At 43.6% G+C, this 21,982-nt stretch overlaps 1 protein-coding gene across 2 annotated transcripts; it reads left to right on the forward strand.

Annotated features, from left to right (window-relative positions):
• The first annotated feature begins 3,961 nt into the window (after positions 1-3,961).
• pdcd4a (programmed cell death 4a) lies at positions 3,962-21,614 on the forward strand. Of its 2 annotated transcripts, none has more exons than XM_037103647.1 (11): positions 3,962-4,435; positions 12,259-12,561; positions 12,648-12,745; positions 15,363-15,476; positions 15,600-15,821; positions 16,023-16,120; positions 16,308-16,422; positions 18,184-18,291; positions 19,161-19,271; positions 19,392-19,531; positions 20,423-21,614. In XM_037103647.1, exons 1-11 carry the CDS (start codon positions 4,390-4,392, stop codon positions 20,472-20,474), a joined length of 1,407 nt encoding a protein of 468 aa, XP_036959542.1. In that variant the 5' UTR covers positions 3,962-4,389; the 3' UTR covers positions 20,475-21,614. The 2 variants fall into 2 exon arrangements, with proteins under 2 accessions (XP_036959542.1, XP_036959551.1); XM_037103656.1 differs by lacking the exon at positions 3,962-4,435 and adding an exon at positions 9,864-10,005.
• The last annotated feature ends 368 nt before the right edge of the window (positions 21,615-21,982 follow it).

Here is a 21,982-nt window from a genome sequence, read left to right on the forward strand (position 1 = left end):
AGTACATGTTTTGTCAGTGTTTGATTATTATTTGTATTGTTTTTTTATAGACATGAAAGCTTAAAAAAAACAAAAAAAAAAGCTCAAATTGGTCGCTGCACTTTCAGACTATCATTTGAATATGTATAAGCAGCATTATGAAGGTGATCTTTATTGAATTTGTAGCATCTTTTAGGATGTATGTATGATATATAATGACGAAATGTTAATACTAAACATTAGAAAAACCTGCAAGTCTAAGTCTAGACTTAAAAAAGAGGGAGAGGGATAAAGGAGGATCTTTTCCTCACGCAGCAGACTGAATATTTGTTCATCCAGACGTTTTAAACAGCCGCTGGAGGAGTCTGAAAGTTAAATCACCTTTTTTTCAAAGAGCGCGACACACAAGAGGCACAGACGGAGGCTAGTTCCACTCCAACTCTGCTTTCACATAGAAGCCAAACTGATCCCAGTTCAGTGTATATAGAGCCGGTTTGATTTTCTTCGGCCTTGTCAGCAGCTAGTATGTACAGACAAAATGCCCAAGCTCTACCCTCAATGCCACTGAAGGCCAAGGCCTGATATAAGACTGTTACCTCGCTGAGTTTTGACTGCAAAGGACTGTTTACTTCTCCTTATCCAGATAGTATTTACTCTATATTTGTACTGACTTTATTTTGTAATGCCAAGAATTGAAGAATTGCGAAGAAAAAAAAAAAAAAGAAGAAAAACTAACAGAGCCCACATCGGCACGGCTGAACTCCGTTTTTTTTTTTGCCAGGAAAAAAAAAACCAAACAAACAAAAAAAAACATCTAGACTGTTCGACTCCCCGGGGGAAACGAAGCGTTCACCTTTTTCCTCCTGCAGCTACGAGGCAGCAGGATTTATATATTAAAAAAAAAAAAGTGATCTATATGTGATTGTACGTGGAGTAGTTCAGATTAATATTACTACAAACCGTGGTGTTCTTTGAGGGTATCCTTGTGCAATTCTGACCTGCAGCTCTTCAGTGTGTCGTGCGCATGTGTGAGAGAGTTTATCGTCAGCCGTGTTGTCGTGGTGTTAGATCATTGCCGCTTGTTATTATGAGGCCAAAGTTGACTGTCGTTGGTATTTGTTAACATGATACTTGTCGATATGAATATCCAAACATTTTCATGTCCTCGCGAAGTTGATTTTATTTTATTTTTTTAAATATCTCGGTGTATAGCATAGAGGTTTCTGATGTAAAATCCAAACAACGAGACGCTCTCACACTTGTTAAACCTTTGTTTGGTTACACATATCCAGGTGCTTCAGTTTTTGGTTTTGGTTTTTTTCCCAGGAGGTGAGGTTGTATTTAGGTTTTTCTTCCATTTGAGGTTTTTTTTTTTTTTTTTCACTGAGATTCCACCACGTTGGACATCGACGCTACTTTATTCGACAAGAAACTGTGGATTTTGTGTCAAAAATAAATGCTAACAAGTGCTACCAAACACATGTCTGTGCTTTTTTTCTCTCAGCTCTTTATACACATCTATATGTGCAGCGTCTGCTGGTACTGGTGATGTTCTGCTTTGCAACACGGCACTCGGGAAACAAGCTAAAAAAAAAAAAAAACACCCACTCATGAGTTGCTGTCACTGTGACTCAGGATGAATCACCAGGCACCACTCGCCGCTCTGAAAGCTTCATCTTTTCAGGAGGAGAGCTCGGGAAAAATGAGATTGAGTTCTGTCTCCGCAGTGTGTATCAGTGAGGACAATCACAACATGCAACACGAGAAGATTAACCGTCTTTTGTTGTCTTACATTCTCATTTTATACCAACCTGCTACCAGATGCCTCGACAACACCCGTCTGTTTGAATCCGTTCCTTTCACTCCCCGAATTTGCCGCCTAGAACCATTTAGTTATTGTTCGGATGTGGAGCCGAAATGTGCGTCCTAGTGTTCGTCCGTTTAAGAAGACAGATTCAGGTTTCAGAAAAGAAACAAGGCCTCTAATTAAAGTGAAACTCTCGGCAAAAAGCAACCTAGGCTTTATTTGTGAATGTATATGAGTCAAACCTTGTAAAAGCATAAAGGAGAGTAATGGTGGACCGCTCCTCAAGCCTGCCTGTTAGGTCACACTCTGGGATCGACACCTTTTGTCTGCCATGACGGCGGCGCGCCGAAGATACAGCCGTTAACGTGAGTTGTTCAGAAAGCGAACTCTGTGTACACAAACAAAGTTCTCAATGCTCGTGTTCATGTGTAGAGACCCTGGTGATACTACAAGCATTCATGTTGTATCGAGCCTTCTTAGTGTTTTTAAAATGGCGTTTTAAAAAAAGTGCCCCATGCACCCGAAAACAAAAATACGGTAGATCTTAAAAGTGCCTCTTTAGTCGTAATTATGCTTTTACATGCAGGTTTGACTCATATACATTCACAAATAAAGCCCAGGTTGCATGTTGGCGAGAGTTTCACTTTAAAGAAACTTTTTTGATGATTTCCCCCCAAACAAAAGAGTCGTCATACAGCCCTGCGAGGCACAAATATGACAAACAGCTCGCATTTAAAATAATTTAACTAAATAAACAAACTGACATCTGCCACCTGTCTAGCTTCAAACACTGCTCTGGGGACCTTATTTTCTGAGGACAGCTTGTTTATTCAGTCATGCAATATGGAATAAATAAACAAATACTTCTGAGTTTGTATTATTACCACATCAATATTGTAAATGTTAAAACTTTGACTTTGAATTTCTATTTCAAAACCCACATACTGCCCCTTTAAGTGAACATCCACGCTGCATAATCGAGCCCGAACAGAGAATTTCACACACGATTGTTTGGAGCACCTGCTGGCGGCCTCACGCTCCTCAGTCACTCCGCACCATGTTGCACTCTCTTCTGTTCCTCACATTATATCAAACAAACACAACTTCATAACGACCACGACCGGAGGAAGATTTCATACAGTTTGATTTATACTGAATCTATTGTGAGAAAGACAGACTTGTTGCTGAGGTTTTTCTTTTCTTAAATGTAGTGATTTTTTTTAAGAGGCATTCAAAGGGTGAGGTGAGGTAAAATAATAAAGACATGAAAGCAAAAAATGAAAACACTGAGAATTAAAGTGGAAAATTACACTGGAAAGTAAATAAATTGGGGGAAAATTTTCACAATTAAAAGAAATACAGACGCAAATGAACACAAATTTTAATTTATGCCACATTTTGTGAATTAATTACTGCCCATATGTATTTTCAACATTGTTTTTGGTGCATTCAGTGGCATATCTGAATTCAAATGTCCGGAATTCACTCACAGAACGTCACGAATTCGAGTGAAGTTTGCGAGTTCTGTTCAAATCCCACCATTTATACCTGGCCTGGAGTAAACTTTCTGCAGACCTTTTAGACTAAACCTTCCCAACCAGCTTCCATAATGTTTTTTTTGTTGTTGTTTTTGTTTTCCCAGTATAAAGAGTTGGCTGATGCTGCTCAGTTACCACCTGGATGCTGCTCAGCTGCACGTGTTTTCAGCGCCACCTGGTGGTGAGACTCTGGATGACAAAAATACTTCAATGAGGATTGCAAGGTTTTCAAATGTATAGCAAATTTAGCCCTAAATATAAGGGGGGGATATTTTTAGGGGTCATGTTTGCCAAAGAAAGCACTGATGCTCAGAGAAAAAGCAAGGTGGATGAACAACAACAGCAGGTTTTTTTTTCCATTCAGCTCCACCAATCAATAATTAATGAAAGGTTATGTTCGGGGACATAAACTGGCATTATGCTGTGTAAAAGCAAACATATCGGACCATCAATGAGGTCATTCAAACAGAGGAGCTCCACATTTTGAGGGTATTTTTCACTCTACAGCAGACAGGTTTATCCTGCTCCGTGATTGGCCGAGAGGGACCAGCACCCACCCCCCTCTTCCAACCAGTCCCCGTCCGTGTTTCGCCCCCACGTGACTCGGATCGCTTCTTGCAAAGTTAAAAACAGACTTTTGTTTATCTTGCAGCGCTGTTTGTTTGACATGCTCCCTCCGACCAGTTAACCTGCTGTCTCTCCTCAGCCTCGACTCTCTCCCGGCCGTCCACGCGGAGAGGAGCGTGAAACCTTTTCTTTTTTCTTTTCCTTTTCGCGTTTGTCTCCTCCACTTAGCATTTCTGCTCTCTTTGTAGTTCAACCTGAGCATTATTTGCGTGTGTGTGTGTGTGTTTTCTTCAGCCGCACGATAAAAACACGAGTGAGGACTCCTGTTGTTTTTTTTGTCCAAAGATCTCTGAACATCTCGTTCTGCAGACGTTTGACGACTTGCAGTGTTTTTTTTCTGGGGGGGATTTGTTGCTGGAAAAGGAGGAGCGCACTGTGAGTTTTTTTTTTATTCGAGCCGTCGGAGGAGAGAGAGAGAGAAAGGGGGAGCAGAGAGCCATGGCGACCGAAGTGGAGACGTGGTCCACCGCGCCACAAGCCGACGGTGAGTGACTGAACTCGGCCTTCACGCTTTGTGCAGCCCGCATCGGTGTGGAGTGTCACGGAGCCGCCGCTGGGCCTGCTGGCGTGCGCTCTCTACAGGATCCATTGTCCCTGCATGGGATGGGCTGCAGAGCTAACCATGCTCCACCATGTGCTCTGCTAAAAAACACACATGCACATGCACATGCACGCGCACACACACACATCGAGCACTGGAGCAACACTCGGTGCGCGCGGACAGACGCCTGGTTTTGCACCTGGAGCCGAACTCCATTTGTTTTTTGTGGCATTTTAGCAGCTTTGGGCTCGATGTGTGTTTGTTGTGCTGCTCCTACATTTAACCCTTTCGCGTTTCTGATTGGACGAGGACATAGCGCTTACTTCCGCCTTTGTGTGTGTGTGTGTGTGTGTGTGTGTGTGTGTGTGTGTGTGTACGCACGCTGAGTGCATTCTTATACACACACACACACACACACACACACACACACACACACACACACACACACTTGTCCTATGTGTTCACTTCTTGGGTACATGCATGAGTGAGATTGAGATTGAGCTGTTTTACTTCCTGTTTTTTTTCTTCATTTTTCTTCTGCTGGGGGTGTTATTGTTCCTCAATCACACACTTGTGTGTCACCACTTTTCTTTCCCCTTGTCGTCAGCCGTCATGAAGCCCTCTGTGCTGCCAGGATCACACCACACGCCCCTTTTCCTGCATGAAATGATGCTTTCTGTTCGATTTGAACTCGATCGATCCAGACAGCAGCGATCGCCAGTGGATCGATTCTCTTGTTATACACTCGGTCTTTTACTGTGAGGAGGGTGATGCGTAAGACCGTAACACTGTGGCTCTTCCTGACTGACATCGGAGCTCACGGCACACTCAGTTCTGTACGTGGTCTCTCTCTCTCTCTCTCTCTCTCTCTCTCTCTCTCTCTCTCTCTCTCTCTCTCTCTCTCTCTCTCTCTCTCTCTCAGCCTGGCGATGACGTCGACATGTATAGCCTACTATAAGAGCCAATGGGAAAGCCTTACATAATCTCTGCCCTGTTGTGTATTTAAAGCTTACATAAGTGGCACAAGTGTATAGTTAGAAACCTGTCCTGATGTGTCAGTCCCACATGTGGGATTAAGCCATTGATTGTGTTTGCGTTTTTAAAAAAAAAAAAAAGGGAACAAAACTCCCCACAATAGATTCAGCTGAGGTGACACAGAGGTAAATCTGTGCACGCCACATGCACACACTCACACACACCGCATGGTATCTGGGATGTCATTGTGTGTGTGTGTGTGTGGTGGTGGTGTTGTTGTAGAAAAAGCCAGCCCATGCTTCAGTGCACAGATGGGCTTTTTATGCACGAGCTCGACCGGCCCGTTTCTCAAGGAAGGTCACCCACGCTTGATCAAGCTGTCTGTGTCGATGAGGTGGTCACACACACACACACGCTGTCAAAGACTCTATTGTCCTGGACGAGGGAAAAAAAGGGGGCAAACAGCTCCTCCATACGTTGTGGGGCAAGCCTGAACGCTGAACTCAACAGTGTGGGAAACGTGTGAACCTTACAAGTCTTGAAAAACGTAGGTCCATGTCACGATTATTTTCTCCAGCAATGTTCTTAAAAAACTTCCAAATAAGAACTAAATTTGCTCTGAAAATATACTGGAATCACTTAAACCTTTCAGTCTGTTAGGGATCAGATATTTTTAACTGCATTACTGATAGGACGTGTGTGTAACGCCGTCTCCCTGTTGTGTTTAGTTTGAAATCTGTTGTATTTACTAGGGTTGGACCGATTATTTGCCCTGGCTAATTATCTAGCCGATATTCAGCATTATTCCGATTATCAGTAGCTGTGATAAACTAATGTGAAATGTACTACTTTGGCCCTGCTGCAACACCCTCTCACTAAGTCCCACCGGCACCATCTGATCGGCAACAAGTCACAGTTAATAGCCTGTAAACACTGAATACTCTGAATCTGCAAAGGGGCTAGAAACTAAATGTAGAGGAAGTATTAAGCAGAAGGAAATACCCGTGTAAAGCACCTGAAACATTTTTCTTAGGGACAGAACTCGGGTTTATTCCATTGCATGTTGACACAAAGAGTTTCGTTTTTGTTTGGCACCAACTATAGTGTCTTCATTGTCCTTGATTTATAAGAAATATCGTCTGGAGAAAAGGAAAAAATCCCCACTGACGTTGGTTTGGTGGCGAGGTACGCCAGGGACGGGTCGCTTGGTCTGCACAGGGCTGAGTCTCATTTCCAGATAAATAGGGATGCGTTGGGTTGTTGCCGTTTCACAACCTGGGAAATTGGACTCAACTGTCTTTCCTCAGAATCACTCACAGTCACATAGTGTTGCAGTAGGTGGCATTTGCTTGATCGTCGGGTCTTTTTTCAATTAACTTTTATTTTTATTGCTTCGAGTCAAAACATAACAAGCCCCTGGTGGGTAGTTTCATGGTTTTGACATGCAGTTGTGCCTTGAGACAGTTTTGGTCAGGACTATGATACGTTTCTTTGCGAAGCACAAAAATCCTACAAAAAAAGTTAACTTTTTAGATGCAAATTTGGTATTTTGACTCGAAGGACGCCAGATTGAAGCCTTGGAAATTGCACGTGGTTTAGTGACTTATCGAGGTACGTTTCACCACAGATGACCTTTTCGGCCTGGGTGAATTTTCTGAGAGACACAGAGCAGGTCTGTTCTCTCATCAACAGGCGATATGTGCAGAAGCCTGTTTAAATGCTTAAAGCCTGTGTAGAGCCCCACCTGTGAGAGCATTTGCATAACTCCTTCGGTAAATACATGCGTTAAGAGCATCGTGGAAGAAAACCCACGGAAGTAAATGTCAAGCCAGATCTGTTCGTGGCCTGCTGAGTACACATTATGTTATAGTCTCTGCCGCCCCCCCCCCCTCCCCCCCACTCCTCTTTTTGTCCAACCCTCCTCCCTCCCACATACATTCATGAAAACATGTTTGCGCACACCGTCCGCTGGCTTGAAGTTCTTCAGTTGGGAAAACCGATCAAACCTCTCGTGCATAGCAGTGTTTTACAGTGCATCATCCGTGCGGGGCGATGGCTGATTGTACGAAAATAAATGAATAAATAAACATGTTATCAGAACCGAGTGGCTCTAATCTCTTGTATGGACTTTAATCTGTGGTGTTGTTGTTTTGCAGCTGCTACAGGAGCAGAGTCAGCAAAACCGCCAAAAGGAGATTGTTTGTTTCATGTGTGGCCACTTCCTCAGCTCATCTTACCCTTGTGTATTTAAACGCTCTATCACCACATGCGCGCAAGTTAAGGTGGTGCGTCTGAAGCTTGTTTTTAAGTCTCAAGTCTCCTTTCATTAAACGAAATGACAGTTAAACCCCCCCCCATCCACACCCTGTTCTCCTTTGATAGCTAACCACCACAGGACCACATGCAGCAGGGCTGTGTTCGTTTTGTTCCTTTATCATTGTGCAGACGCTCGCTTGACCGCGGAGGACACCACACATGTTTGTACTTAAGTTGGGTCTGTGCGTGGGTTGACAGAGCAGGATCTCTGTTATTAGATTTTTGTTTTGCCCCGCTGACCCTTGTTCTAACCAGGATGTTCAACTGAGGTCGAGATTTGTGTCTGAAACGCGCCTTACGTAAACTAAACTTCAGTAAACTTTCTTCAGTCTGTGCGAGTTGGACAACAATCAAAATCCTCAACTCCATTAACTATCTATAAAATCATCTCAATTAAATAATGACTCCTCAGTACGACCTACATAAGCTAACAAGACCATCTGTGAGAACATTGAGTATTTCACTATGTCTGACCTGTCCAAGGTCAAGGGGGAACCTTCTGAGGGAACCGTTGCGTTTCATTTGCAAGGACCAGGGTCTAAATTGAGTTCCAGGGACATTATTTAACCCCTCAAAAAATCCCTGTTTGGAGGGTAAGTACTTTAAAACAGTGGAAGAGTTCTTAGGATGTTTTCAAACCAGTTGCATGTGACAGATGGACGCCAAAGGAACTTTTTAGCTCCTTGAAAGTAATTCATTGGACGAGATGCTTTTTAATTTTACTTTGCTTTTGAAACGTGGCTTTCGATTATTAAAGCGAGCCCGGAGAATCTTCTCCAGCTTTTAAGTTTGAAGCTCTTCTCATAAATCAGTGAGAGACAAAAAAAAAAAAAAAAATGTTGCTGAATTTGAAGTAATTCGCCCCAAAAATGAATACTGCATACTTAAAGTCACTGTTACAGCCTGGCCCTGAGGAGGAATGTGCTCCACTGACCTCCATCTCCCTTATAAACACTGCTACTGCACGGAGACCTGAAGCGAAACACCTTGACACACTGTGGAGAGCTCCCACGCGGCATATAGGCCAGAGGTCCTCTGCTGGTCTGCAGCTGACTGTGTTTTGAAAAGCTCGTTAACCGCGTGGGCGGTTTTTGAAAACCATCATGACAGCGTTGTGAGGTTTGGTGTTCATTTTGGTGTGCTGTGGTGGGCGTGCAGGGTTAAAGACGGCAGAGCGAGTTTGTCGCAGAAGCTACAAGCAACTCTGCCCTCGCGGACCTCTGCGTTACGGAGGCACACGATAAGAGCTGAGCTTGGCTGCATTTTGTTCTGCTTATTTTGCAACTCTTTGTCTTGGCAAACACCTCCTGACTTTTTTCTGCCTCCCCATTTTTTTTTTTCTTTCTCCTTCCTGATTGGCCGGTTGTGTGTTTGGCACCGTGGCCTACTTAGGTGGGAAGAGGAGGAGCGGAGGGAGATGACACATGGTTGCCTGTTTACAGATTGTGAAGGCCAAGGGTGTGGTGCTGGCCTCACTGCGACAGGTTAATGCAGGGAGGCGTCCTGCTTTTACTCAAAGGTGCTTCCTTTCAGTTGTTGATCGCACTCCAGAGCAGAAGTCTGAAATCTGTTGAGTAGATTCACTTTTCTTCTTCTACACCAGAAGAATGCTAATTACACTTCTTTGTGACTTTTGCCACACACAGACTGCTGCAGCCATTTTTTTCAGGTTTTTAGTTTTTATCCATGGCTTTTAACCTTTCCCCCCCTCTCTCCTCGCTCTGTGTATTTTCTGCATGTCCTGTAATCTATAGGGCCATAACTCCTCAAACTGCCATTTGGGGCCCATGCAAGTATTCATTACACCCTCAGACATTCCTCCTCCTCCTCCTCCTCCTCCTCCCTGCTTTTCCCCTCTCTCTCTCTCTCCGACAGCCCTGTGTCATGTGACCGCTCATGGACCCAACCATGCCATATGTAGTCAGGTCCGCTCCGGCCGCCGCGGAGCGATCGCGAGAAGACGGAGGAGTGCAAGAAAAATTTGGTGTCAGCATTTCTGCGCCATGTGTTCCCCTTTGCTCCCTCCCCGCCTCCTCCCATGCCTGCAGGAGCGCTCCAGTCCCACTTGGGGTTGTTTGTGTCTCTCCCCGGGTAGCCGTTTCATGACTGAATACTGTGTTTTCTACACATTTACAGAAGAGTAGGAAAAAAAGAAAAAGTTAGCTTGTTGTTAAAAGTCACTTGCCAATTTGTCCAGCTGGTAACACTTGCTGAAAGAGCCGGTGAGTGTCATGAGAACGCATGTGTGAATTTGCGCTGCCGTCTTCTTGTGTTATGCTGCGGGTGCTGTGCGACCGTTGGCTCGGCGTGCAAATCGTGGCCGTGACATCTAGAGGCGGCTGGAGCACATGTGGTCGGACAGCATTGTTGTCACACCTTGAACCAGCGTTGCTGTCGTGTGGAGGTGGTTTGTGCAGTCGTGCTGAATGCGCTGAGAGGACCTGTTGGTGCAGATAATCAAAGCTAAACAACAGAAAGCAGGTTGAACACTAATGAGCACTGTCTCATCATAGGTATGCGCTGAATGTTTCACATACAGCAGTAATACGCAGGATGTTGTCATTATTTCAGAAGCAGAAAAAATGGCAAACTTTTAAAATCCATTGACTTGTGTAGATGACATAAAATCTCTCTCTGGATCATCTGAAGTATAATTAAGATTATTAGCAGTGTTAGAGTAAAAAAGTATTTGTATTATTTGAGGTACTTGGGTTTCCTTGGGTATTTCATTTTAATGCTACTTTATGCGGGTAGACGATTATCAGGGCCGATAATCAGCGATTGTCAGCATATTTCTGCACGTATCAACACATTAATGCGTGAAAAGATTTAATCTAAAAACATAGCAAACATTATTATGAAATGGGCTATTCTGGATGAGCAAGTATCTTTTGATGTTAATACTTTTGCTTAAATAAACATTTGAGTGAAGGTTTAAAGGTCCTGAAGTATCTATGATTTCACCTGTTGAGCAGGGTTTGTCCGTATTTTCCTCCCCTGCCTCTTCGCCAGTGGCAACTTGGTGTTTAAAAAAAAAACGCTGCTAAGTCATAACAACGGTTTGTATATCGGCAGAGGGGTCATTCTTATCACACAGGCGCAGAACATACAACGAACGTTGTTGGCCGACAGCTGTAGTATTTGAAGTCTGTTCACGTGTGGCCTTTTGGTCGAGGTGCAGGAGATGTGAGGCAACGCACCAGTCCACCTTCATCGCAGCTACTTCATTTTATGTCAGTTTAGTGTGACAATTGAAACCATGTAGTATTGATCCAAGTCCTTATTTGACCACTAATTATAACTCTTATTTGTACATGGAGAAAAAATGATCTCTGGGAGTAATCCGCACACTTCTGACTAAATAAGCCATTTGGAATTTCCTTTTTTTTTTTTTTTGATTTACATACTTACTCTTGTCACCCATGTGACATTAAAGATGTACATCGATCAGCCATGACATTAAAAGGACTAACCACTGAAGTGGAAAACAGTGATCATGTAGTTACAATACAGTGTCTTGCTGGGAAACCTTCCTGGCATTCATTTGGATGCACCTCCAGTCCAGATGACATTGCAGAGCAAATATACCCCTTATGACAAGAGCACTACTCAAAGACGATGTGTCCTGGCCAGACCACAAAAACCTGCTGAGAAATGGCCCAAAGACCATGACAGAGAGCCCAAGGCCTCAGCCTTCAGATGCTCCAAATCCTGTTCTGATCAAGCATCTTTGAGACGTGCCAGAACAAGACCAATCCAATGGAGGTACCACCCCTCCCCAACCCACAGGACCTTAAGCATCCCCAACCAACGCCCTGCTGCTAGACACCACATGACACCCGTAGAGGTCCTGTGTCCAGGTCTTGATGGGTCAGAGCCAAGTTTAGTCCATGGTGTGGCCTCCATGGTCTGCTCCAGTGTTGGGAGGAGTGTTGCGTGTCAAGTGGCATCCCAAGGTGTCCCAGCAGAGCACTGCTTTGTAACGAGATGATCAGCTTTCTCATAGTCCTGTTAATGCCGTGGCTGATCAGTGTAGTTATACAAGGGAAAAACCAGACCCCTAACCCAAACTATGTGAACACCTGAACATATACACCCCGTTGACTGAAAAAGCTGCCATCCTTCCAGGAAGGCTTTCCGTAAGATTGAAAAGTGGCCAAAAGCATTTGCTCCTATTCAGCCTCAAGAGGATCGTTGAGGTCCAAAGCGGCTGATTCATCACAACCGCAACCTCAGTTGCGTTGGATGGGGTGGAGGTCAGCGCTGTGAGTCACACAGTTGGGTTCCTCCACACCAAAACAACGTTTCTTTTTGGTCTAAACATAGTCTGTGATGGCTTTTTTATTTGTTCCGCGAAACTGTTGCTGTTGTGTCAACATTTAGCCACATAGTGTACAAATGACGTCTCCACTGACTTTCACAGTTGTATGGCAGCATGATAACAAACATCATCTGTTCTAATTTTCTGACTGCAGGGATGTTCTCTTTCGACGACAAGCTGGCAGACCCTAACCATGCCTACAGCGGCGACGAAGACGCGCTGAATGACGCAGAGGTGAACGGCAACTGGACGCCTCAGGAGAAGGCGCTCCACGAGGCGCGGCTCAAAGCCAAAGCCAAGCGCCGCCTGCGCAAGTCCTCGTCCCGCAACTCCACCAGCGAGTCCTTCTCCGAGTCGGGAGACGTGGCAGGGGGTGACCCCAACAGTCCGAAGGGCAAAGTCAACACCAATGACCGCAAGTCCAGGACGGGCAAAGGCAGAGGCCTTCCCAAAAAAGGTATGTTTGGTGTATGCAGCTTTCTGCTTTTTTTTTTTTTTTTAGTTTTTCAGAATCTGATTGGTGGTTTGTCTGCTTGTGTGCAGGTGGGGCAGGTGGTAAAGGAGTTTGGGGGGCTGCTGGGATGGTATATGAAGTCGAGGAGCCTGATGTACGGGACCCGAACTATGATGAAGCTGCTCAGGTGAGTGAGTGTAGCACACCGGTCTGGATTTTGAGCTCTTCATAGAGTAATTTATCTATTTTCTCTTAATTAGAGGGATGGCAGGAAACAAGGTGTGAGAGAGAGGGATGGGGAAACTGAACGCAACATACGTCCCTGCTGGGATATGATCTGGTGGCGTTGTGGCTCATGTCGACCAAAAGTCTCGTTTTGGAAAGGGCTTGATCTCAGGCTAAGGAATATGATTAATCATTTAATTGATTAATCATGGGGTCTGTTATTTATTTTTTTTCCAAGGTGACGTTTTCAAACTGCTTGTTTTGTTCACTTTTGCAAACTACTTGCAGACCATTAACCAACTAATCGATTTGTAGTTACGACTCGACATTAAAGGGAAAGGTCTTCTTTTTGGTGTTTGCATTACCTGTGCATCGGCAACCTGTGTATGCACAAACAAACACCTGCTCCAACTGTTTTTCGCCACCAGTGAAAGAGCATCAGCAGCAGAGGTTAGTTTGTGGCAGTTGTTGTTGCGCTGACCTGGTGTGCGCAGCAGCCTTTTGTTCCCAAAGAGGCCCACCGATCAAAGCTGTTTCGACTGGCTGACAGCTTTTATGTCTTGTGTCAAACGAACGTGCTGATGTTGAAAGGCTGCTGCCGAAACGCACTGAATATGAACGAGGCTTTGCTCCGCGAACAAGATAATGACTGTCCACACTCAGACAGCGAGCGTATGCACTCCTGCATCTGTAATGGATCACACAGTGTGTTACTCTCTTGCGACAAACGAAATATTTTGCATGAGATCAAAGACAATTTTGTAATTAAACCGTGTTGTTTATTAGATTGAGAAATGTGTTTCATATCAAAGTCCACATGATCTGGCCGAAGCTCATAAAAAATAAATAAATAAATAAATAAAAAAAAATGCCTACTCACATGATTCATCCAGATGGCTCTGTCCCATCACAATCAACAGCGTTTTCAATCTTTAACCCCTTTATCAAACAAACGCTCTGAGTGATGCTGAAATTTGTTTGTCTCCTGTCGCGCTGACCGACTTGTGGAGTGGGAATTACGCTTCTGTCTGCAAGAAGGTGATAATGGTTTGGGGAACGGCTCAGAGAAGCCGGTGTGATTTGGCCTTGGATATTGAGGGAGCGTAGCGGAAAAAGGTCAGTATGTTATCAGGGAACTGGGTCAGAGTGGTACAGGAGAGTAACATGTGCAGACGGTACTCTTTGAATCAGAATGAGAGGGAAGAAGGCTTTCTGTACGGTACAGGTCGCCTTGTCCTCGGTGGGGAAAAAGACAAGAATAAATTTGCTTGAGAAAACCCTCTTGCTCTCCTTTTGACCAATCCTTGTGTTCAGTCTAACTGGCCTCCGCGTTGATTCAAAAACAAAGATCTTGCACAGGAAGTTCATTTGTCTGCTTGTGCTTGGTCATAAAAGATTTTGGTTCTCTTGCATCACCCTCACAGTCCGCCGACACTGCATACAACATGAGCAGAAAACAGGAAGTGAATCAGAGTTGTGGACTCTTGGCTACAGTCCTTCTTTCTACTAATATTTGTATTCCTGTTACATGAACTTCGGCTTTTCAGAATAGGCCAAGGCATTTTACTCCTTATTATGCTCTTCATTTGACAGGACGTTAAAAGTCAAAGTAGTTATTCTCGGTCTAAACTGTGCGAAGATTAATAGTTTGTCAGTGCGTACTATTGTTCTCCAGGTCTACCAAAACCACACCTGAAAAGTTAACTGGTCAGGTTTGTACTGACATTCCTGGCAATCGATGAAGGCGATGATGCAAGTGTTTGAAAGAAGGAGAAAAGTCCATGTTACACTATCACAGAAGGGTAGAAAAGGGAACGATAACAACAGACACAATCAAAGAAATCTCAGTTAAATAATTCTCAAATTGTTATCCCGCACCTGAAAACTTTGATAGTGTGAATTTTAGCTTTTCTGCTATTTTGAGAAGAGATGGATATCGATCATTTAAAGGAGCAGTTTTGTGAGATATGGACAGAATTTCAGTTTAAAACCTTAAAAAAAAAATCAAACTATGTTTACTCTACATTGAGTTAGCATGCTAACGAACTAGCCCCGCCCCAACCTGTCTCGTAAAACCACTTCGTACCAGCAGGAGGTGGTGGTCCGATAACTCTTATGTTAGCGCAATAAATAAACTAAATAAACTCAAAGCATCACATGAAATGAATCACGCTATCTTCTACAGCCCTCCGAATTCACATTTCTCTGTTTACCAAACTAAGACGAGCTCATTTGCTTTGTTTACTTACTGCTAAACACTCCTCACTCTCCGACGGCAGCTAGCTACAACCGAGGATGGCTAGCAAAGAGCAGCAGTTGTCATTTACTATGGTGATAAGCTGCCCCCTAGTCGTAGCGCTTAAATTTCTGTGACAATGAAAAGACGAAGCAAATGAAAAGCTCAGTTTGTAGGGGTTGAGGACTGCAACCAACTGAACACTCCTCCTCTGCAGTGGCTACTAAATCCTTTTCACCCTTGTCCTTTTTTTTAAAAAAAACAAAAACAAACTACAATAAGTAATGCAAATTGTTTGTGCACAGTTTAGACTGATAGTGTGTGTTTTTTTTCCCTCACACAGGGAGACACAGTATATGCAACAGTTGTGCCAGAAGTAGATGAGAAGGAACTGGAGAAGATGGTCAACCCAATTGTACAGGAGTACTTCGAACACGGAGACACAAAAGAGGTCCAGGTGAGCGATCGCTGCACTCCAGTCGATGCCTGTTGATCTGGATGGATGGATGGATGAACCATACCTGTATAGCTCTGTAAACTCTGTGTATTATACAGTCAACTTTGTCCTCCCGCCCGTCAGATGCTGCTGAAGGAGCTCAACCTGGGCCCACACAAGTACGAGTTCTCCTCTCTGGCTGTGTCCCTGTCCCTGGAAGGCAAGGCCAGCCACAGGGAGCTGACCTCCCGCCTGCTGTCGGACCTGTCGGGCAAGATGCTGTCACAGAGCGACATGGCCCGCGCCTTCGACAAGATGCTCAAAGAGCTGCCAGAACTCATACTGGACACGCCAGAGGCTCCACAGGTAGACTTTGCAGGGGTGGCGGTCAGGGCCACAGATTTCCGTTAATGGTTCAGTTTTTCAAGCATAATTCAGGAAAAGGTGTTCTTTAAGTTAACGGCTATTAAATAAGTATTAAGTGGAGTTTCATAATGTATAAATTTTGTCACAGTGCTGTATGCGTTGTACTAAAAAGTACATGATGTGGATCCTGTTGTCTCCCAGATGTTAGGCCAGTTCATTGCCAGAGCCATAGCAGACCACATCCTCCCCATGTCTTTCCTGGACTGTTACAAGGGCAAAGTGGACTGTGACCATGCCAGGTGAGCAAAGACATGGACAAATAGCAGATACAGATGTCATCTATTCTGCTGTAGGACAGTGTTTTTATCTGATAATGTTTAAACGGCACCAAATCTTTATTGTGGTGTTATTTTTGTATTAGTCATACTATTTTCGATTATCCGTGCAAAAAAAACAACTTTTATTTGTGGGTATTTTTTTTTCCAGAGTGGCTTTGGATCGCGCTGCCGTGCTGCTGACCATGAAGAGGAAGATGGTTCGTCTAGATAACGTGTGGGGCGTGGGCGGAGGCCAGAGACCTGTCAAACATCTCGTCAAAGAGGTGAGCTCAGGCCAAACGCGTAGAACCTTACACTTTGTAAAACGATGGAGAGGAGCGTATGTATTGACAAGCTCTGCTTCTTTATTGATATAATGTCCTACACATAAACAGAAGGCAGGAATGCATGCTGGGTAGAGAGCAGCAGGCCCAGCCCTCTGCTATGGTGCTGAGTCAGCAGAGCGCTCTTTTCCCCTGAGAAATGGGAACAGCGAAAAAAAAACGAGTTCGCAGGAGGGGCTGACACAGATACACTCCCTGGACTTTAACAGAAATGTGCACACAGACACACACACATGCATGCATGCACTGTGACCATGCCAGGTGAGCAAAGACATGGACAAATAGCAGATACAGATGTTGTCTATTCTGCTGTAGGACAGTGTTTTTATCTGATAATGTTTAAACGGCACCAAATCTCTATTGTGGTGTTATTTTTGTATTAGTCATACTATTTTCGATTATCCATGCAAAAAAAACCAACTTTTATTTGTGGGTATTTTTTTTTCCAGAGTGGCATGCATGCATGCATGCGTTGTGTTTGTTTATAATTATTGTTCCATGATCTTGATTTACTGGAATTATTCGTTCTGATGTGGGCGTGCGAGTGTGGGAGTTTTCAAGCGCACATCTTGTCAATTGTAAGTTACGCAACACTAGAAGGAATTTTTTTGCAAAATGTTTAAAAAAAATGGGAGAGTGGTCCGTCAGTCATGCAGCATTGTGTAACCCTCAGACCCACGGGCTCTCCTGTCCAGTTTTGATTTCCTGCCTGCTTGTGTGCAGCCTCAGGGGGGAACACTGCAAGAGGCATTTTTGACTTTCTGATTCGCCCTGCTGTTGTGCTCTCTTTTGCAGCTTCCTCTAATCCTCTCAGTTTTTCTCGTCCTCTCCCTCGTCGCCACCCTGCCTTACCATATCCCGCCCCCTCGTGTTCTTTAGTCCCCGCCCCCTAATGCTCAGAGGACCACACATTCCCCCGGCTCGGTGAATTAGACCCGGAGCTGACTCACGTCAAGTGCTGGTCTCGCTTTGAGGGCTTTTTAACTTGTTGCATCAACCAAGCGCCTCTCAAATCTCAAGCAGAATGAGTAATTGTGCCATAAATACATTTTGAGGCAAAATGGTTGATGTGTGTGTGTGTGTGCAGATCATCAGCGAGAGTGACATAACCAAACGATGCTAGCAAATGAAGCCGCGACTAAGAGAGGAAGAAATGTTCTCGCTGCCTTCCAGCTGTCAGGCACGTCAGGCATGTGTGCCAATTTTATTTCCCAGGGAAGTCAGGTTATTGCTGGAGTAAATCCCTTTCATCTGTACAGTGGCTTGATGGAATAGTTTTAGGAGACATGTATTTTCAGGGTGTTGCTGAACTCTCAGTTCAGCCCTGTGAGTCTTGTCTTGTGAGTACAAACATATTAATCCAGCGTCTGTTAGAACAAATATAGTCTCTCTCCTCGATGATGGCTGCGGTGCTAAATAAAATGAACTGTGTTTTCATGTAGTATTAACTCATCAATAGTCATACCTCCAACCATCACTCCTCTTTAACAGAAAGTGTCCATGGTTTGACGTGCCTCTCCGCGTGGTTCTCACAGAAATTCGTCGTTTATTTTTCAGACATGTGACAAGACGTTAAGGCAGAACAACTCCGTCCACTGTCAGTCGTCGCAGGTCGCACTTCATTCCAGCTGTGCTCAGGAGTTCTGTGTTCACGCAGAAAATCCGAATGAATGTTTTCTTTTGTGTGTGTCCTCGTTCCAGATGAACCTTCTGCTCAAAGAGTACCTGATATCAGGAGACAAGGAGGAGGCAGAGCGCTGTCTGCGAGACCTCGAAGTCCCACACTTCCACCACGAGCTGGTCTATGAGGTATTTAAGACTTGATGGTGTTGTATCAGTCTTGAGCCCAATTCGCACAGGACTAATATCAAAGGACCTCATTGGATTTGGAAAGGGAACTTTTTGTTGGTTTTTTTTTTCACCTACTGGTGCTTGGTCCCGTCGACTCCAGAGGACAACTGGTTAAAAAAAAACCTCCTGGTGACTATTAATTCTTTTTTCTGCCAAGGACAATGTGTATGTCTGGCAAAGATGTTCTCTCTTTTGCTCTCTGTTTTATGAACAGAGCCCCGTCCAGATCAATGGATCCAAAATGGCGAATCACATTGCAAAACACGGAGCTGTCCATCCACCGTACAAATGTCACTGCTCTGTGATTCAGCGCAGGGAGGTTTATGAATGTATTTGAGCTAATTTCAGTAAAGAAAATGGACGTTCCTCTCTGTGACGTCTCCTTTTTGTAAGTGACAACAGATGATGAGTTGGTTGCCAAATGTCCGGTTGGATTTTGATATTTTGTATGTACACAGTGTGCTGTGTTGATTCGGAGCTGCTGCTGCTGTTGTTGTTCATGAGCAGCACAGACGGAACAACTCACCCAGCTGGACTTTCTGGCTTTCTCATTAGATTTTGTTATCATCTAACAAATTTACCACAAATTAAAACAAGAAACCTTTTTTATGTGTTCATAATTTGGAAACAACTGCTTCTCCTCTGGGTCTAAACTAATGGCAAATGGCAAACGCTGCCACCCTGTGGCGAAATGAGCAGCTGTCCCCGTCAGGTTGTTTTTCATCAGTACTTGTTGATTCTACTGTTCTTTGCCTTTTTATTGTTAGATGATGGCTGCACGCTGCTTTTTCTTACATGTATTAAACTATTTATCATTATTGTTTCAGGCTGTGGTGATGGTGCTGGAGTCGAAAGGAGACACCGCCAGTCATATGATGATAAAGCTGCTGCAGTCCTTCTGGAAGACGGGCCTCATCACTGTGGATCAGATGAACAGGGTCAGTGCCTTTGTCGTTTACCAGTTTTTAACCTAACTGAAGCTTAATACAGACATTGTAAGTGAAAATTCATGTGTGTTTTGACATTTTAGTTTATGTTCCACCGTGTTTTCAATGTAGGGCTTCCAGCGTGTCTATACCGAGCTCCCTGAAATCAACCTTGATGTGCCACATGCCCACTCCATCATGGAGACCTTTGTGGACCTCTGCTACCAGGAGGCTGTCATCACCAAACAGCTGAGGGATGCCTGTCCCTCCAGGTTAGTTGGCATCAATAAGCACCTGAAAACATGTTAGTTTTACTTATAGATTCCTTGGAACCCTCCTTGGAATTTTTTATTTTTTTTGCATTTTATTCTTATTTTATGTATCACACATCTACATCTTTAGTGTCTACGTGTTACTGCATGTTTTAGTATGTGCGCAAGGCAAGCATCATAATTATATCATAAACGTTGCTTCTTTGTTAGCATCATTCGTTCTCAGCTAAAATTATGAGTGTTTCAAGTACTTGTTATGTCTACTCAGCTGAACTAATTCAGTACATTTGTTTACTTACAGTACTCTACATTGAGCTGCCCTTCAGTTTAATGCTTCATGTTCTCCTGTGTGCTTAGCTCCATTAGCTGTTAGCTCTGTTGGATTGTTAGCAGCTCACCAGCTGTTAACAGCTAACTAGCTGACTAGCATTCCTGCAGATTTCAGGAATTTGAACGCAAATTTGTTGCCCACAGTCTAGAATTATTGTTAAAAAAATGTTCTGTTGATTGAAAGTTTACTGCGTCCTTTTTGGATTTTAAAGCATCACGTTTATCTTGGGTCTTGGGTTTAGCATCCAGCCAGTAATGGCAAGTATAATTAACAGCGTGAGAAGAAGCTCTCCATTGTAGTCAGTGTTCAGTTAAGATTGTCAGTTGCTAAGCGATAGTAATTCATGTACATGTACAGAAATCCCCATGATCCATTTGTGTTTTTAATTGTCTTCTTTATGGCACAGAGGAATATTCTGTATCAGGCTCCTTTGGCCCACAACTTGTTATTCGGGTCAACAGACTTTAGATTTGTCCACAATAACAAAAATCTATGTATAATATTGTAGGTCACCCAAAATCTTCCCAACACTGCTCTCAAACTATCTTTTCCTCCACTAGAGGGCGTAAGCGTTTCGTAAGCGAAGGCGACGGAGGCGTGATCAAGAACTAGTCGACAAGAGGAAGAGCAAGAACGACAGCGGCAGCAGTGAGAGGAGGAGGAGGGGTGTCTTCAGGTTCTTGCACCCTGTTTCCGCTCCAGCATGTGTCCTCTGAAACCGGTCATGCTGGCAGTCTAACGTTTCCTTGTTCCTCTCTTGATAATGTTGTCATTACACAAACCAGCGTTGACGTTCGGTGAAAGTAGGCTGAAGAGTGGCCTGGGCCTTCAGTTCTCTTCATCTTGTTAATCACTGTTTTTGACTTTTTTTTTTTTCTTTTTGTAAGAGTATTCTTTATTTCTGGGGTTGATGCGCCCCTCTTGCCTCAGTCTTTGTACCGGTTTCTTAAGAATAATTCAAGTCAGAGCGGCAGAATGACGGGAGGGATGGGCAGGGGAATGTGGGAGATGATTCAGGGTGTTTTATCTCTTGCTTTGCTTCACCTGTTGCCATATCTGTTTTTTTTTTTTTTTTTTTGTTCATGCAAAGCAACTACAAATGGAAAAGGCACTTAAAAGACAGAGCATATATGTACAGCCAATGAGCACTTAGTAAATTTAGCTCAACAAAAAGGATGTAACACTTTTTACTGCCGCAATTTATTTGAAAATAATTTCAACATGCTTTGTAGCTTCTGGTTCAACTGGTTCTGTCGATCCTTTGTGAACAGTTTTATTTTGTTCTTTTCTTTGGCTCTTGGTCTCTGACGCCAAATGTTCGCTTTGTGAAGCACAGCACTCAACAAGTGTTTTGGCAATTATTTTGGTGTTTATTTGAAACTTTCATTTTTGGCAAATGTACTTTACAAAAAAAAAAAGAATAAATTGGAATGTATGGGGGAAAAAAAAGCAATATTTCTTATCTTGCTTGCAGTTAATTCATCTACATCCACATTGTCAGTAAATGACCCTGAACCAGTAACCTTTACAATAGAAAGCCAAACCTTCTGTAGAGGGCAGAATTATTATGGAGTTAGCTTGAAAGAATGAATCTGGTTAATGTCTGTTTAATGGCAACCTTGGTAGACGACTTGTTAAGCATATTCAGACTTTTTTTTGCAACTGTCTGTAACCGTTTTACATGTTGACCAAAGTTTATGTGGCTAAGAAATATATTGCATTCATTAAAAAAGAAAAAAAAAAGAAACAAAATGAAGTTTTTGTTTTTTGTTTGTTTGTTTGAGTTTTTGCTCATGTCAGCGGTGCTGATGAAGGGGTAACTAGGGTAAGTGATTGGGCAAAGGTAGTAGAGACGTACATCAGTCATCAGTTGTGATCTTTTGATGTATATTTCACCTGTCAGTTTGTCTCATGTCCCGTCGTTCTCTCGACTAATGTTCAGAGCAGGCGTAAGAATTTTAACCTGTAACTGAAAAGCAGTTTAAGGCCAAAGGTGGGATTATTATTTTTTTTGTCTCCGAAGGCTCTGACTCTTGACCCCATTTATGGTACATCTAAGATACTTGGCTATATGTCATCATAGCAGAGCTTTATCATGCCTACTGTGTAAATAACCGGTC

This window comes from Acanthopagrus latus, chromosome 1, assembly GCF_904848185.1.
Source record: "Acanthopagrus latus isolate v.2019 chromosome 1, fAcaLat1.1, whole genome shotgun sequence".
NCBI lineage: Eukaryota > Metazoa > Chordata > Actinopteri > Spariformes > Sparidae > Acanthopagrus > Acanthopagrus latus.

Excerpts from the sequence above, each read along its gene's own strand:
- pdcd4a (XM_037103647.1), top strand. The coding sequence starts at position 4,390 with ATGGCGACCGAAGTGGAGACGTGGTCCACCGCGCCACAAGCCGACG. Across the intron at positions 15,477-15,599 it reads GAGACACAAAAGAGGTCCAG|ATGCTGCTGAAGGAGCTCAA; the intron begins GTGAGCGATCGC and ends CCCGCCCGTCAG. Across the intron at positions 15,822-16,022 it reads ACACGCCAGAGGCTCCACAG|ATGTTAGGCCAGTTCATTGC; the intron begins GTAGACTTTGCA and ends GTTGTCTCCCAG.